This window comes from Eubalaena glacialis, chromosome 11 (assembly GCF_028564815.1).
Source record: "Eubalaena glacialis isolate mEubGla1 chromosome 11, mEubGla1.1.hap2.+ XY, whole genome shotgun sequence".
Lineage (NCBI taxonomy): Eukaryota > Metazoa > Chordata > Mammalia > Artiodactyla > Balaenidae > Eubalaena > Eubalaena glacialis.
In genome coordinates, this window is record NC_083726.1 from 41,972,299 (window position 1) to 41,990,253 (window position 17,955).

At 37.3% G+C, this 17,955-nt stretch overlaps 1 protein-coding gene across 1 annotated transcript in view; it reads right to left on the reverse strand.

Annotated features, from left to right (window-relative positions):
- Window positions 1–9,592, reverse strand: part of NAV3 (neuron navigator 3) — a 580,735-nt gene extending 571,143 nt beyond the window's left edge. The window contains exon 1 of the mRNA XM_061206367.1: window positions 9,491–9,592. Within this exon, the coding sequence (XP_061062350.1) occupies window positions 9,491–9,562 (72 nt within the window). The 5' untranslated portion in view covers window positions 9,563–9,592. The remainder of the gene's footprint in view (window positions 1–9,490) is intronic.
- Between the last annotated feature and the right edge of the window lie 8,363 nt (window positions 9,593–17,955).

The following is a 17,955-nucleotide window of genomic DNA, read 5'->3' on the forward strand; positions in this document are numbered from 1 at the left end:
CATATCTTTGTGATATACAATTTTTATGTTCTCAATCTCACTTTGGAAATGAGAGGGATAAATCCTGAGTTAGTTGATGTATTGAGAATTTTCCCTATGTTCAATGTTCTTTTACTCTTTGAAATTGAAATAAAATCCATACTAATGTTTAGAATTTAGAAGGTAAATTTTTATTTAAAATGTACCATGAATTAAGGGTAACTTTGTACTTGTCACCATGCCATGGCCAGAAAGTATTTTGGTTTAATAATTCGTCATCCTAAGGGAAATAAAGCCTTTGAACTCACAGACTTTCTTCTGACCGGCTCTAGCGTTGAGCTCTAGTCACATATGGCTGACCCTGATCCATATTTTAGAATGAAATATCCTGAGCACCAACTATTCTCTCTCTCTCTTCAGGAAACAGGCAAACTGAGCCCTGGCCTCAGATGAACTACTAATACCAAGTCTAATAGAAATCAGGAAAGAACACTGGGACCCACAGGGTAATTCTACCCTAGGGCTAGTGTGGAGAATTGAAGACTGATTGATAAGCTCCACTTCCACCTCTTCGTGTGCGTGCGTGTGTGTGTGTGTGTGTGTGTGTGTGTGTGCACGCGTGCGCCCACGCGCGCGCGTTTTGTTCCCACTCCCAAATAAAGAAGCCCTTCACCTTTTGGGGACTCTGGTGTTAAGAGTGTCTAAACTGTTTGTTAAATGCAGATGGGAGAGAGAAGTCTAAGATGGGCTGCCGTGATTGCAGCTAACCCGGAAGTCATTCGACATCAGCTCTTCCAAGGCTTCAGAGGAAGTCAAACGATGAGAGGGTAATAACATTCCTGCCCTTCGGCTCACGTTCTGCCTCTGTCCCCAGAGGAGGGACCATGTTCAACCCCTTAGTACACCCCCAACAGCCACCAGTTATTGAGAGTTTCTGCGTGGGAGGCACTGTTCCAGATGCTTTGTATGTGATTATTTTCACTACTCCCATTTTAAGAAATAACACAAGAGAGAAAACTAGGAGAAGACAGGAGCTGAGTAATTTGACAACGTGCCAAAGCCAAGAATCAAACTCAGGCAGTCATTCTAGATCCTTTGCTCCTAACTATTCCTTACACTACTTTTTACTAGACCTTACCAAAGACGTTGCTAGCCTACTGGTCAAGTCATGAGTGAAATAGTGGGCCATGTTTTATTACTGGGCAGTGTTTTTTTCTGCTCAAGGTAGGGTCAGGAGCCTCAACATTTTTCCTGTTGTACTGCTCATTTGTGGGAAGCTCACCTAACAGGGCCCTCCTCTTCGAGAAGTCTCTCTCTGTCCATCGTCATCCACACAACTAACTTGGTTAGTACATTCAGGTCTTCTCAGTGGAGCAGTGATTCTAGCTTTGCAGGACTAGAAAACCCAGATTTGGCTTCTGGACCTAAGGTACCACATCTTCTCAGAGATGATCTACTTTTAGGACAGTTTAAAAGCATTTATATATATATATATATATATATATATATATACTCTTTATATAATGCTATTCCTTTGTTCCCATTTACCACTGTTTTGTGTATATTTAGCTTCCTCAGCAGGGAAACTTAGAGGTAGAGAAGAGTGAATAGGAAGACTTCACATAAAATCTCACCTCAAATCCCAAGCACCAGATTCAGTGAATGATTCCTAATTGTGTTTGGTTTGCTTTTTAGTAAATCGGGTAATGGCAGGAGATGGGAAAAGGTGCTAGCAGCTTCCTCAGCAACTGCTTGGGACAATTTCAGCTGTAGAGACCATCAACAATGGGGTGACAGTGGGAGGAGGCAGCAGCTGTCCTGTGAATGGGTCACCTGTCAACTGAGGGTGTGGAAGTCAGGGTCAGCCATACTGTGCAAGTGTTGATGCTATCATCTATCTGGGTGTGCACTGGGGATGTCCAAGAGTACAATGGGAATGAATAAAAAGGATAAAAGAATTCTGGAAAAATTTAAATTCCAAGCAGCTGTGTTAACACAGAGCCAAACGCTAGCCCAGAACTCTCGATATAGAATGTCTTAGTTTAGGTTTCCACAGAGCAGACCAGAAACAATGATTCAAATGCAAGGAGTTGATTTGGCTGACGATTCCAGGAAATATGGGAGGGAAGTCAAGACGGGAGATTAGAACCAGAAGACAGAAAATAAAGGGCATCTTATGACAACAGTAGGTCCTTAATCCCACTGAGGACCTCTCAGACATGGTCTCTAGGGCAGTGCTTCTCAAATACTGCTGCGCATCAGAATCACCTGCAGGTCTTGTTACAAATTCCGCAGGTTTAGCGTGGGGTCTGAGACTGCATTCCTTACATGCTCCCAGATGAGAAAGCTGCTGCAGCTACCCCTCAGAACACTTTGAAGAGGAAAGATGTTGATTTCTTGCTTATTTCTCATTCGATTTTTCCAAATTTGCATATAAAATTAACAGAATTTCTTATGTCCACTGCTTTCACCACCTATTATTAAATCTGCTTTGTTTCGGGTAACTCTTGTCCCAGGCATTGCATCCTCACTGAATATCAGCAGTCTTGGAAACATTCCGTCAGTCTTCATGGAAGGAAAACACAAAAAGTTCTGTCCACCTGGCCCTAGTGCTATTAAATCAGGTGGCCCTACTCATGAGCAGGTAGCGTGCTATCCATAGACACGAATCAAGCAGCTCAGCCCACTCCCAACCCCTCTGACTCTTCTCTGCTAACACGTTTGTTGTTGCTCCCCACTCCATTCTAGTGCCAGCTTGTATTCTGATTTTGTGATAAGCCTCAAATCTATGGTCTTTGGAAATGAGGAATAAATCTGTTTTCCTGATTTTGATACTCAGCCCTCTTTAATGGTATGTATTCATGCATTCACAGGTTCCTACCCACGTGGCTACCTCAGGGTAATAAGCTTTCTGGAATCTCAGTCCTCATGTTTATACTCATCCGGAACCTCAAGAGAGGCAAATGGACATGGTTGAACTATTGTTTTAAAATTATTGTGCTATGTTCAAATGTATATATTTCTACAGTCAAATGGAGAACAGTCCCAGCCCCTTTAGAAACAGAATCTTAAAGAGAAACTAACAATGATATGATTGGCCATTCAAGGCAGGGCAGCAAATATTATAATATTTTCTTTTAAAAGCTATGTGTTTATATAAATAGGTATAAATATGTTTAAAATATAATGATATATGTATAAAAAGGTGAGAACAAATCAGTTCATTAGTGTAGTACAAGTTTTCTACATTGTATATGTACATATTTTTTCAATATATTTTAGAAAAAGATTAGTCTCAGTCATTCCGTCATGAAATAATAAAAGCTTGAATAACTCACGTGCTAATAGCAAGACAGAGGAAGGTATTTATGAAAAAACAGGAATTAAAATTTACTAAACCTTATATGTTTGTATTAATACTGAGATCATAATTTATGACAACTAATAACCATAATAACACTTTATATATAATTCTGCCTTCAAAATGTTCAAAACATATATAACTCAAGTATCATATATTTCAGACTTGTCTATTTTGTCTCTTTATTTATATGCAGATTAGGTCATTATATCTGTTGACGTTTTAAATCCACCAATCAGGAAAAAGAACATGGTCTAGTTTACAACAAATGAGAAGAACCATGAAGCATGGTTCAATACAATGTTTACTTTTATCTATTTCCAGCTCTTTCTGTTATCCCAAGTCTGTATACACTGAAAATATATGTAGTCAGAAGCAAAAAGGCCAGTGGCCATACAAACTTTCAGAAGTCTATTTGAGGAACACGAATGATATAATAGAGGAAGTTTTAAAGGAGGTTCTATCCAAGTTCAGATTTGAAAGAGAAGCTTCTAGAATCACTTCTGAGCAGAAAAAGAGCTCACCTTATCTAATTCATCCTTAGAGAACTCCAGGTCAAGTGGCTTAGAGACGGCTGTTTATAGCATCCTTTTTATAAAAGACGAAGGGGCAGAGGAAGAAATTACGGGCAGTCTTAATCGGCATCACAATGTGCCACAATGCCAGTACTAGTTTCTTAGTGAACCTGATATTCATATTTGTGCCCATACCTGTATTCCAGCTTTATATAATAACAGTGCAAAATGGCTGCTCAATGTACAGTTGTCCCTTGAACACACAAAAGTTAGGGGCATTGATCCCCTCGCAGTCAAAAATCCACCTATAATTTTCCACTCGCCCTCTGTATCTGAGGTTCTGAGTCTGAGGATTCAACCAACCATGGACCGTGTACTGTAGTACATATTCACTGAAAAAAATCTGCATGTAAGCAGACCCACACAGTTCAAACCAGGTGTTAATAAAGGGTCAACTATATTTCAAAAATTAAGAGTTTGAATAATCAGTAACGAGATGACTAGTCAATTTTGTTGAAACCCCCAGACAATCCATTCCTATTAGCACTCATGCTTCAGGACTGGAGGATTAATAAACGATGTGGTTTTGCTTCAGAAACCTCATCCTCCCTCATGGTCCTTTTAACGTATATTGTACACACTAACAAAAAAGAAGTCAGGCAGATTTATAAAGATAAAGCACCGTGTAATGAGTCCAACCTTCAAGAATATCAAAGAATGAAGGGCTGAATCTATCCTAAGCCTCTCTTCTATAGCGATTTATCTTTGTATTTTATCTTAAGAAGACAGATCTTTCATCAGTCTCCAACATAATTTCAAGTAGTCCTCAACACCTGTGAGAATAATCCCAATACACTTCTTAACTCTTATACGATGCCGTTTTACCATCACTGCAAGAAAATGCAACAAATGTAGTCTAAATTAAAAGAATCAGCACACTGAAAGAAAATAAAAATAAATATTAAGCTAGTTTTAAATTGATAAAGTAGTTTTACTCTATAAAGCAGTGGCAACCATAAGTGGGTAAGATTTTTCAGTAAAATTGTTAGAGTAGCCTAACACAGTCATATACAGATACACACACCTGGATCATACTTCTGCATGATGTCAACAGAAAAAAAAAAAAAGAACAAAACTAGTCTATGCGGATAGACAGTGATGAAGCACTCACTGTCACTTATAGATGATGCTTTCTCTAACTCCCCACTTAAACTTGATTTTAAGTCCATAACATCACAGGGGCTGCCCTTAAAATAATAGCCTTGCTCCATCAGTATTCCCTTTTCTATTAATAAATACAATCATTGCTCTCATTTTCCATGATTTTCCACATCTTAAACACTCTTATTCACTACACCTGGAGTATGTCACTTCTGAAATGTGTCATCTCTTAGAAAGAAAGACATGATGTGTTGGAATTTATCTTGAGTTTTTTTTCATGGCAGTGTGAAAATAATGCTAACATGTAAAAGACATGATTTTAGGAAGTGACAAACTGAGATGGCATTCATCTTGCACATTTCCATAAAAGTAAGTACCTCCGCATATATGCAATAATACTGCTCACCCCTTTCTGGTTTAGAGAATAGAGGAACAAAATAATTCCAACAGGTCACTGTATATTTATTGTATGTCACTGCCATAATTTCAAAATGTGTATCCTGCTACCCTTTTTAGCAGTACCTAGTAAATTGTTGACTATGACAAATTGTTTGGTTTAATATACAAAATATTCATGGAGCAATAAAGCAGTGTCCCAGGGCTGTCTGGACAGCAAACTGCTGCAATTAGACTGACAGTGAAATCTACTGAGCTGTGCTTTTCAGTTCAAGGTCACAAGTAATTATACAGAAGTGACATTTGTACCTTAGGGCTTTCACTGTTCCAGGAGCTTTTGCAGAAATAATTCCACAAAGCAATACAATTAGTGGAAAGCAATATACCAACTTCGCTGGCATCATTGAGCAAACAAGGGTCAAAAGGTAAAGTTTCCAAAAATAAACACCTCCTTATGGGCATTCAGGAGCTTTTCGATGCCATCATAATTCTCCCATCTGGGACATTCCAGAAGCTGAATGCCAAGAGGAGGATTATGGGCCAATACTAACTGAAAGGTCTACTGATAAAAATCACAGGAATCAAAAAGACAACTGAATTCCACCTAGTCCTGCACTAATCCAAGTTGATTTGAAATTCTTAGAAGTATTCTCAATTCCTCTAAGAGCCACATTTCTGGTTTATCCATAATGAAGAGCACTTCAGTATAGGATTTGTGGAGATGATAGCTTTTTAACTTTCAAGTATGTTTTCTTATGTTCAGACTTAGTGAGGTGATGAGGCATTACTTAAAAGAAGTCCAAGAGAATTCACACACAATTTTGAACCCTTTAATTTTGAATAATAGTGTGTGTATGTATCTTTTAGTATATATATTCTTGAGGAACTGATCATTAACATTTACAGGACCGAATATCTTAAAGAGGTAAAAGCAGTTTTTATCTTTGTAAGAAGGTACTTTCTTAATAAATCAGAAAGGACCAAGCATGTGCGTGGTATATAGCAAGTACTCCACAAATGATCTCTTCCCTGACATTTACCTACTCATTACAGTAAAACACATATTCACAAACTCTCATGCTCAGCATCCTAAAAGTTTCTACTTAGAAGCAGAGCAAAATAAGTACAAATCTACATATTTTAAATTAAGAACAAAAGCTAGTGAACTATTTATATACTGAACAAGAAATCGGTTGTACAGAGTACAAAATAGGAGCCTATATTCAAGCCAGTTAAACACACCTTGCTTTGAATGTCTACCATACATATGTCAAACTGTGAAAAGGACACATTTTTCAGTAATACCATAAAAATGTTTCACCTCTGTATTTTCAAGTTGTGAGTTAGAATTGATGCATTTTATTTCACTGATGTAAAACACTGTGCCTGTTAAATTAATTCATCACAAAGGACTACAAACACTTAAAGTAATTACATGAATGATCTTATAATCTCTACTGGCAATTGTGTGGTGTCAGGGCTGTGCCCAAAGCTTAGTCTATAAAGATTTATGATGCTACATTTCATTTTTCTCCTTAATACAAACTCACAAATCTGTCATCAGACTAGGTATTCCTGCTGACACTTAACAAATTGAAATCTTAAGGATTGATCAACTGATCAATCAACATCTGAGTTTCTGACTTATACACTGCAAATGCCTACACCAATTGGGTGGAGAGGAGATCATTAGAACCCCATTTTCCATCTTGATACTGCTCAATGAAAATGTTCATTCCTCCCCCATCTCCCTACCAACTAGAAGGTAAAGCTACAGGGAAATAGGGATTCTCTTGTACCACAACACCAAGCTGTTTTTTTATATTTTTTCCACAGAATCATGGATCCTCATAGTTTGTCTAAACTTTTATATTCTTTATGTGCTAAACAGTCCTTCGTGAATTGGCCTGGGCAGCTAAGCATCATTACAGACCATTATTTAAAGTTCCATTCAAGAAATTTTCAAAATGACTTTTAAAATTCATTCCATTCCATTTCATTCCATTCTTTAGCTTGCAATCCATTCTGTGTTTGCAAAAGTATCTCTTATTTGGGAAGTGAAAGGATAGCACTTGTAGAGGTACTTTGCTTTCTTGCCAGAAAAGCAGGGCTTCTATCAAAAATCAGAACTCTGTAGTATTAATTGCTTACCTAACCCACTTCCCTCTTGTCAACTGAAAAATAATGAACAACCTAAAAGTTGAGAATTACGTTTTATTCGGGCGGACAAAACTGAAGACTTTTTTGCAACAAAGACCAGGCAGTCAAAACATCAAAAGGTTATTGTTAATTAAAGAAAACCAGATACCTCAAGTTAAGGAATTTAGTGCTTTTCTATGTATGGGAAGATGCAAGAGTCAGGGCTCACTGAAATCATTCCTTTGATATGCACCTCAGCTATCTGGGGCCAGCATCCTATGCTTTCTCAACCTGAGTCTCCTCAGGGTGCACCTTCAGGGGTAGTTGCAGTGGCTGATGGTGGGCATCCTGTTTCTATCCTGAGTTCCCTCAGGGCTCACTGTTGGGGCAGCTACAATGTGATGGGTTGATGGCTGCAACATCCATTTTTAATGATATGGCAGGCAATATTTTTCATTCATACTCTTCACTAGTCTAATACAGTACGCAAATTACCATCAGTGTGAAGGACATTTTAAAAATGTGAATAGAGAAAAAGAATTAAAGGCTCCTCAGTAGTTAAGAAATTGAAGGGCATGCTTTAGATGGAAACTTAGCTTGCCAACTCTTTCGGATTAACACCCTTAGTGCTAACAACAGCAAAAAGAAAATGCCGACCGTTTAAAACACCAACAGCATTCTTGGTAACACACTTATTTGTGCAGAAATTTATACCCACAATGAACTGAAAACTGACCAGGCATCTTAGATTTTATAGTACTTAGTGTTTTCTGAGATTTACTTATACTGAAGGTAAATTCAATGAAGGAACCAAACTGGCACAAATAATCCATCCATTTCTGCCTGGATTGATGCAAAGGGATCCGTGTAGCCCCCAATCCAGTGGCACTGGTCATAAGATCAGAACAAATTAATAAGCTGTTGACTCTTTATGGCCTCTTCTAAATTTCTTACCTCTAAAACTGTGAAAGAGCTAGGTGTCTTCTGGGAGTACAAAGTGAGTAGTAAATAATTTCTGAGACAGATGTAAAAACAAACCTTAATCATGCCCCTTAGATCCAGTTCTAGCTAAAAATCTTCTTTCTATTATCTCACTATTCCTTGTTTTCGTGCCTTAGCCAGTGGGTCCCCACACACATCTCCTGTACTAATGGATTCAATGAAAGGCACCACAAAAGAGAATATATTTCATTATGAGCAGGCTTTCTCTGCTGGGCACCATCCCTGACCCTTCTGATAAGTGCTCTCACAACAGTGCAACAGTTTAGCAAGTAAGAGTTTCTAAAAAGGTAGAAAAATGAGGTTGAAATGCAACCCTCAGTATTCAATTCCCAGCTTCCTACTCAGAAGCTCTCTAAGACCATTTAAAAATATATATTAGCACAGCCCTTTCTTGATATTTTTCATTAGTTCCTTAGACATCACATATGAAGAGGCAAACCAAAGCTCACAGTTGCCTCATGACTCTCTTTCTAGGCTAGCTGGAAAAATGAGAAGTTGATGTGCACCAAGGACATGAAATCAGAGAATTTCAAATGCCAACTATGCCTCCTAATAACAGCAAGGCAGGTGTTCTCTTTTAGGAGAGCTCTAACTTGCTCCATTACTCCAGAGATGCCCCAGGACTCATACCTCATCCTGGATCTCAGAAAACTGTTCACATGAGGTCAGGCCAGCATGTCACTAGAATCAAGTCAAGGGTGAGCAAACACAGCAGAATCCTTTACAAACCCACTGGATGGATGAATTCAGAAGACTTTAGAAACAAAACCACTAACTGATAATGAAATCCAGACCCGTAGCAACACTTGGCTACAGGATTAATTTCCATGAAATACTATGTTATTTTATCTCTCAAAGCACATTCATTTTCAATTTATAAAATTCTATGTAAGCAAAAACAAAAATGACCAAGCAAAAGGAAATATATTTGTATTACCTTCTTCTGATCTTCTAGCTTGTGACTCACTGGATTCTTTCCATGTCTGTTCATCTCTGAAGATAAATCCATCACATTAGGTTCTTACCCTTCACAATGGAATCTCTTCAAAAAAGCAGCAAACTAATCCAAGATGCAATCACCAGGAAAACACTGGAATGCCACATTTCCCATCACGCACCGTGTCTGAACTTCATCAACTCCAAGGAATGATTAAAAAATCCATTGATTGAATGGAAAACATGAATTGTGTAATTTACTCCTGGGACTTTCCAAATCAGCATATGGTTTTAAATGCGGACTTCTCAAAAGCAAAATATGCATCCAGGAATTTTAACTCCAACTGCTATCTTTTTCTTTCTTCACAGTTTTCCATTTTAATAAATAATTACACAGTTCCTGTAAACCTGTGATAAGAAAAAATAAGCACACAGTTAATTCTCCCCCACCACTTATATAGTACAATTAATGAAAACTTCGTATCTGAAATGTCCAATTTAGAAAAAGATTGTAGGCATGGATTATATTTCACATAAAAGTAATAGCAAGTGAAAGGCATTATTCTTTAACCCTATGGCCTTTAAAATACCAATTATAATACCTGAACCAAAAGAGATTAAAACCAGGGATTCATAGCACATCAAAGCAAAAAATCAACAGGGAATACACATACATTCACCAAACGTGTATATGCTCCATGGTCCCGCTCATTAATTTCAGCATTCATAGAACTACAGAATTCAGAAAAGAGCCCAATATAACTAGACACTATGCTAGACTGACACTTTTCATAAACAACTTTATTTAAACTTCAAAATGAATCTATAAAATGATTCTTATTACTCTATTTTAAGATGAGGAGATTGAGAGGGTAAGTAAATTTTGTAAGTCTAGTCAAACAAGTGTAACAGGACTAGAATTTGAATTCAGATACCTTTGGCTCCAAAACACATTCCTTGTCCTAGACATAGTTGTGTCATTCATATTACATATTTTATTGTCCACAAGGATACCATAAATGAGTTTATTAAGTGCCTTGCTAGATTATGAATGCACAGGGCACTCTCCTTATAATCCAGTGGTTTCCAAACCCAGCCAGAAAACTGAATCTACTGGTAATAATCTTAATCACATAGATTCCTGGGGTCCACGCAACCCTGCTAATTCAGAAGCTACAGGGCAGTGCTTGCAAATCTGTTCTGGGTTTTGTTGTTGTTTTTCCATCTCTTCTAAACAATTCTGATGCAAGAAAACCACGGAAGAGTTGAAACCTCCCGCTAATACAGGGCACTTCCCAAACTTGTCTGCATTTTGGAATCATCTGGGAAGCTTCAAAAACTACTGACTCTTATGTCTCATCCCCAGAGACTGTGATTTAATTAGTCTGAGATATGGCCTGAGTCTTGGAACCACTAACCTAATATATATATATATTCCCTTTACATAACTGACCAACCACTGCATGAATACATCAAACAAGAGGAAACTTGGTGTCTCAGAAGGCAGCTCCTTCCATACTGGAGCAGTTCCAGTCTTTAGATTGTTCTTCCTAATTTGGAGATGAAGTCTGCCTTCCTGAATGTGTCTGTACATTTGCAATTATTTACATCCTTGTAGTCCTCAATGTACACAAAATCTTTTAAACTTCCCTTTTCATCTGACAGTCCTTCAAGTATCACCTTAGTGGGTTAACCATCCCTAGTGCCTTCAACAATTCCTCACTACCCTGGTTATTACTTAAACGGCTTTACTTTTGACAAGACCCATAAAATGTGCTATCCAGAAATGAGCACAAAGGTCGAGCATGGCACGCTCTCTTTAAGAACTCACCTCCAGGTACCACAAAACATGCCAGGCCAAGCATACAACAAATGATAAAGTAGACAGATAATTCTTGAAGATCAGCTCCTGAACTGTTTCCTGACTAGTCATTCTTTTGCCAAGCCTTGCTCCTTTTACAACTCCTCTGCTCTGCTGCTTAGGTATTTTTACTACATACTATGTAGTACAAAGTTTGTGTACTATGTGAATGTTACCAGCAAAGGAAACTGCATGGGCAAAGGCTTGGACATAGGAGAAAACACAGTCCATCCGAGGAATTCAAAGAAATTCAATGAGAAGCCACTGCAAATGTTTAAGAAAGAATGTAACATAAAAGAATTTTTTTTTAAAGTTTGTCTTAACTAAAATATGGAAAATAGATGGGAGAGAACAAAACCTGTGGCAAGAGAAACCTTCTAGGGATTGTTAGAACCATCAAAGAGACAACAGCATTCTGAACTAGTGTAGGAGCTGACCGGTGGGAAAGAATGACAAAACTGAGTGATATAGTACATAAAAGGAGGAGTTGATGGAATTGGTAATTGATTGGACATGTGTGTGGTTTAAGGGTGCATGAGCAAAGGGACAATGATATCATTACCTAAGATAGCAAATCCCACAAGAGAAGCACTTTAGACATAGGGAAGATAAAAGAATTTGTAAAGCAAACAAAAGATGCTTACTAAAATCCAGAAAATTCCAAGCCAATCTCACTGATGGACATAGAAGTAACTGTCCTAAAGGAATACTAGCAAACTGAATCCAGTAAAATATAAAATGAATCATATATCAATTCCAGGATGGTATCACCCCAGGACTAAAAGACTGGTTTAAGACTGAAAATCAATCAGTGTAATTCACCACATTGACAAAACAAGGAAGAACAATGATATGTTCATCTCTATTGGTGCAGAAATATAATCTGACAAATTAAACATTGATTCATGATCAAAACAAAAACCTCTTGGCAAATGAGGACGGAAAAAGACTTTCATAATCGTCCTTTACCTGATAAAGTATATTCATAAAATATCTATAGCAAACACATACTTATGGGTGAAAAGTTAAAGACTTTCCATTTGCTCAGGAATAACACATAAATACCTGCTAACATGATGTCTATTCTATATTGTACTTAAAGTCCTAGCCACGCAGTGAGACAAGAAAATATGAGAGAGGGAGAGAAACAGAGACAGAGGGAAGGAGGGGGAGGGATGGAGAAGGATGCAGGCAAGCAGTATAAGCATTAGAAAGGAAGAAAAAAAAACTGTATTTGCAAATGTCATGATGATATATATAGAAACTACTAAAAAATCAAGAGATAAATTACTAGAATTAATGTGTTCAGCAATTTTCCTGGATACAAATGTACAACATTCCTTTATATTTCTTTATAACAGCAACAAATACTCAGAAAATGAAACTCTAAAAAGATACTATTTTACGCTATCACTTAGAATAACAAATATTTTGGAATGAATCTCATAAAAGACGGTAAACACTTTATGATAAGGCAATAAAACACCATCAAAAAATAAATATCTAGATGAATAGAGGGCTTATTAATAAACTAAGATTCAGTACTGTAGAAATGCCAACTCATGCCTAAAGGATTTATAGATTCAGTGCATTACTAATCAAAATCCCCAGTTTTCTTTTTACAACTCTAGAAGATGCCCCTAAAATATATATGGAAATGTAAAAGATCAAGAAAATCCAGGACACTCATGAAGAACAAGTTGCAACTATTTGCTTTACCAGATGTGAAGACCTATCATCAACCAACAGTAAATAAAAAGGCATGTAACTGGTACAAGGGTAGACAAGTTCACCAATGGAACGCAAGAGCCCGGAGAAGGACTCTTAACACATATGGTCACACGATTAATTACAAAGCTTAAATTGCAAAGCTGTGGGGAAAAAGTCTTTTCAATAAAGAGTTCTGGGTCAATTGGCTATTCATATGGAAAAAAATAAAACTTGACCTCTACTTCACACCAATAATCAATTCCAGGCGGATTGTAGACAAAACAATAAGGCTTCTGGGAAAATATTTTCATGATCTAAGGGAAGGGAAAGATTTCTTAAACAAAAGTCACTAAACATAAAGAAAAAATATAACTAAGATTAGATTAAAATCAAGAACTTTTATTCATCAGATTGTACCAATAAGAAAATATAAATGCAACCCATAGAGTAGGAAAATGTACTTGTTATACATATAACTACACGTAAAAACACCCAAAAATCGAGCAAAGACAGGCAACAGTGAAATATATTTGAATAAGCACTCCAAAAGTAATAATAAAAATAGAGACGGAGAACAGATTAGTGGTTGCTACGTGTTAGGGATGGAGAGAGAAGGTAAGGTTGCCTAAAAGGCATGACACAAGGAAGCCTTGTAGTAAGAGAACAATGTTGAATCTTGATTGCAGAAGTGGTTGTATGAACCTACACATGTGATAAAATTGCATGGAACAATACACAAACACACACAGATGAGTGTATATAACGCTGTTGAAATAGGAATCAACTCAGTGGATCATATTGATACCAATCTCCAGGCTTTGACATTGCTCTACAGTTACGCAAGATGTCACCATTGGAGGAAACCAGGTGGTAACTGCTTCTACCACTTCCTGTAAACTTGCAATTATTTAAAAATAAAATTGAGAAAAAAGAGGATGTACAAATGGCCAATAAGCACATGAGAAATGAACACCCTCCTTAGCAATCAGAAAAACGCTAATGTAAACCATAATGAGATATGACCTTTCATTTACCTAAATGGATCAAAATAACAAAAAATGACAAAACCAACTGTTGGCAAAGACATGGAGGAACAATAACACTGCTGGTCAGAGTATAAATGGGTACAACTATCTTGAAAAAAAATTAGTATTTCCTACTACATTTGAAGATACTTATACTATATAACTCAACAATAATACTCCTAGGCACGTACTGTTAAAAAACATATGCATAGGGGGCTTCCCTGGTGGCGCAGTGGTTGGGAGTCTGCCTGCCAATGCAGGGGACACGGGTTCGAGCCCTGGTCTGGGAGGATCCCACATGCCACGGAGCAACTAGGCCCGTGAGCCTGCACAACTACTGAGCCTGCGCGTCTGGAGCCTGTGCTCCGCAACAAGAGAGGCCGCGATAGTGAGAGGCCCGCGCACCGCGATGAAGAGTGGCCCCCACTCGCCACAACTGGAGAAAGCCCTCGCACAGAAACGAAGAGACAACACAGCCAGAAAATAAATAAATAAATAAATAAATAGAATACCATGGCCAAAAATTAGTAAAAATAAAAAAAAAATTAAAACAAACAAACAAAAAAAAATATGCATAGGTGCATCAAGAGATACGTACAAGAAAGTTTCTTCAGAATGGCAAAAAAAAAACCCACAACTGGAAACAACACAACAACATTAGAATAGGTAAATAATTTGTGGTATATTTATACAAAGGATAACTATACATTAAATAAAATGAATAAACTATAGATATACATATCAACATGGATGAACCTCAAAAACACTAAGAATTTAAAGTCCAAACAAAAAAGTGTATACTGTATGATTCCATTTTTATAAAGTTCAAAATCTTGTAAAACTCTACTATAGTGTTAGAAGTCAGGAGAGTGGTTACCTTTGGTGAGGGGGAAGGAAGGGGTTTTGATTGGAGTTTGGAGTGCTATCAATATTCCATTTTTTGACTTGAGTGGGCATTACATGTATGTTAGCTTTATAACAACTCAGTGAGCTGTAAATTTACATTCTGTGCAGTTTTCCTGATGTCTAACATACTTCATAATAAAAAATTTAGCTAAGAAAAAACACAGATACATCTATGTATTTAGTATTCCCATGTCTTTAGTCTCCCCAGCAAGCAACAACAACAACAAAAATTCAAGTTAGACTAATTAAACTTGTTACTAGTGGGCATTGTTCTTCTTTTTTAAGGGTATGGACCAGCTGTTTGATTATGGCACAGAGTTTTGTCTGAGAACAATGTCAGCCTTACCAAGACATGGTCTATTAACTGTCAAAAAATGTATTCATCTCTTGACTTCAAACATCTCTCCTACTTTCTCTAGAGTGATGAGTTATTGTAGTCTATCAACCATACTTTTTATACATATATATTTATATCAGTATAAAATAGAATTTCCAAAGTACCATTAATGCTCTAAGTTATTTAAATTTACCCACCTTACCTAATACCTTTAATTACAGTGTTAAAAGACATCTAAAAGACACATAGCGCTGAGTGCCTAATATGTACTCAACATGGTGCAGGCCCAAAATAGTCAAATTTCAAATCTAGTCCTTGTCTTTACAGAGTTTACAGTCCAGTGGGGAGTCAGATTTAACTGAAACCAAGGAGTATCAGCGTACTCTCCAACATCAAAACCTAAGCATACGGATGAGTTTACACCAATGATAAAAGGCAATTTCACGTGGACAGAATTTATTGAATATTATGCATATAAAAATTAATTTGAATATGACTTCAGTTCATTTTAAATGCATAAAGAATCTAATATAACTTATGCTTACTTTCATGGAATAAAAACCATTTATGATAAAACTAAACTAACTGGCAAAAAAAGAACAGATTATGTATACTGAAAAGATTCTCACAGGTTATTCTCTCATATGGAGGTAACTGTCAATATGTCATATTAATTCTCTTCTATTCTTACTCAATAGAATTCAGTGGTTGGGTTCGGTAGTGAAATCCATTTACTTTATGCGTAAGTATAAATACTTTCATTTTTCTATAGCTTAAGAGAAGGTTTCCATCTTGCTCAAACTCATCTAGAAGTCCCTCACTTAGATTCAGGATGAAAAACATCATGAATGTGAGATTTTTGAAAGGATTTTTGAGTGACTGGGGTATGTGCTACTTCCTAAAATATCCTTCTCACGAGGATTTTAAGGGGACCACTCAGAGAGCTTCCCTCCATTTGTATGTTCTCTGCAACTGAGAAAACACAGAAGCCCAGTACTTGAGTGAAGTAAGGTGGCCTGTGGCTGCATGGTAGGGTAATGCATCTGAGAAGTAAATTGTAGTCTTGTCTGATTGTAGATCAAAGATGTATATGCATCTTAGGATAGGAATTGTGGTAGGAAAGTTTGCCTGAATTCACTTATGAAAGGAAAGGGATCCTGCTCAAAAGAGTAATTTGCCAGGGTAGGTAAGGGACTCCTGCAGGAGGAGGCTGTAGGTACTGCTGGGAAGAGAAGCAAAGGAGAGATCCGAAATGTTCATTCTCAAGGAGAGGTCATTACCCAGATCAAGGGAGGTGAGATCAGAGGGACCCGACAGTGAAATCTTCAAACATCTCAGGCAAGTAACCAAAAGAGTTAGTTTTAAATATCCCCCAGGCCTATAGACAATGAAGCCATTAAGCCAATACTGGCCATAAAGCCAGTATCAGCCAATAAGAAATTTCTACCTCTATACCTCTCGTCTCTTCCTCACTTCCCCGACAAAGACCCTAGTGAGTGGGTGAGGAGGTGAACAAAGAAGGTTCTTTCCAACTGGCTAAAGTGGGGCAAGGAGGGGCACTGGTACCCAGTCTTGGTTTGGTTGAAGAGGAAGAGCTTTTGAATAATGATGTGTTTATAAACATATTGAAATAAATATTCTAAATTTTGAATTGAAACTTGTTTTGTGACCTAAAGTGATCATAAAGCTTATATTATCTAAAGGTGAACAAAAACAGGAACTAAGCCAAATTTCCATCCGGGGACAGACAAACAATTCTACTCAGAAGTCTGAAGAAAAAGGACAGAAGTTTGGAATAGAGATTTGGATTTAGGAGTCATCAGTCTAAAGAGATCACTCATAGAAGTTACATAAATTGAGAAAAGCACCAAAGGCATACCTCCAGGAAAGAATGAAATTGTCTTAGGTACTACTGCCAAAATTATCTCAAAAAATGCAAACATGATCATGACACAATTCAAATTCTTCAACAGTTCCCTAACCCCTAAAGCCAAAAAGAAAATCAAAATCAAAATTCCTTAGCATGTCATTCAACACTCTACCCTATCATGATCCCTTCTTAACTTTCCAGCTTCATATATTACCACTTCCAAGCTTATTTTTTTTATAGTTACACCAAAAACCTTAAGTTCCTGAGGACAATATCTCATTCTACAACTTGAGCATTCTACAACTTGGCCATAAGTGCCACACATCCACTTTGCAAACTCCTACTTGTCGTTAAAAAGTCTCCACAAATCCATTTCCTCTCCAAAGGCTCCACTTTCTTTATGCCCCCAACCTTACTCCAGACAAGTTGGCCCCTTCTTCCCCAATGTTCTACTAGTATTTATAGACTTCCCCCATACTATCATGCTTACCTAGTTACTTGTCACCCACTGGACTGTCAACCTCTATATACTTTCTCAAAACCCCCAAGGTCTGACACAACGCCTGAAGGCTGGTAGCCATTCATAAAGTGATTCTTACGATTCTGAAGAAAACATATGAAATACATATGAAATATGCATACGTACATACATGACTGTATAAATATATACTCCAACCAATACAGTTGACCCTGACCAACGTGGGTTTTAGGAGCACCGACCCTCACACAGTTGATAATCCACTTTGCAGTCAGCCCT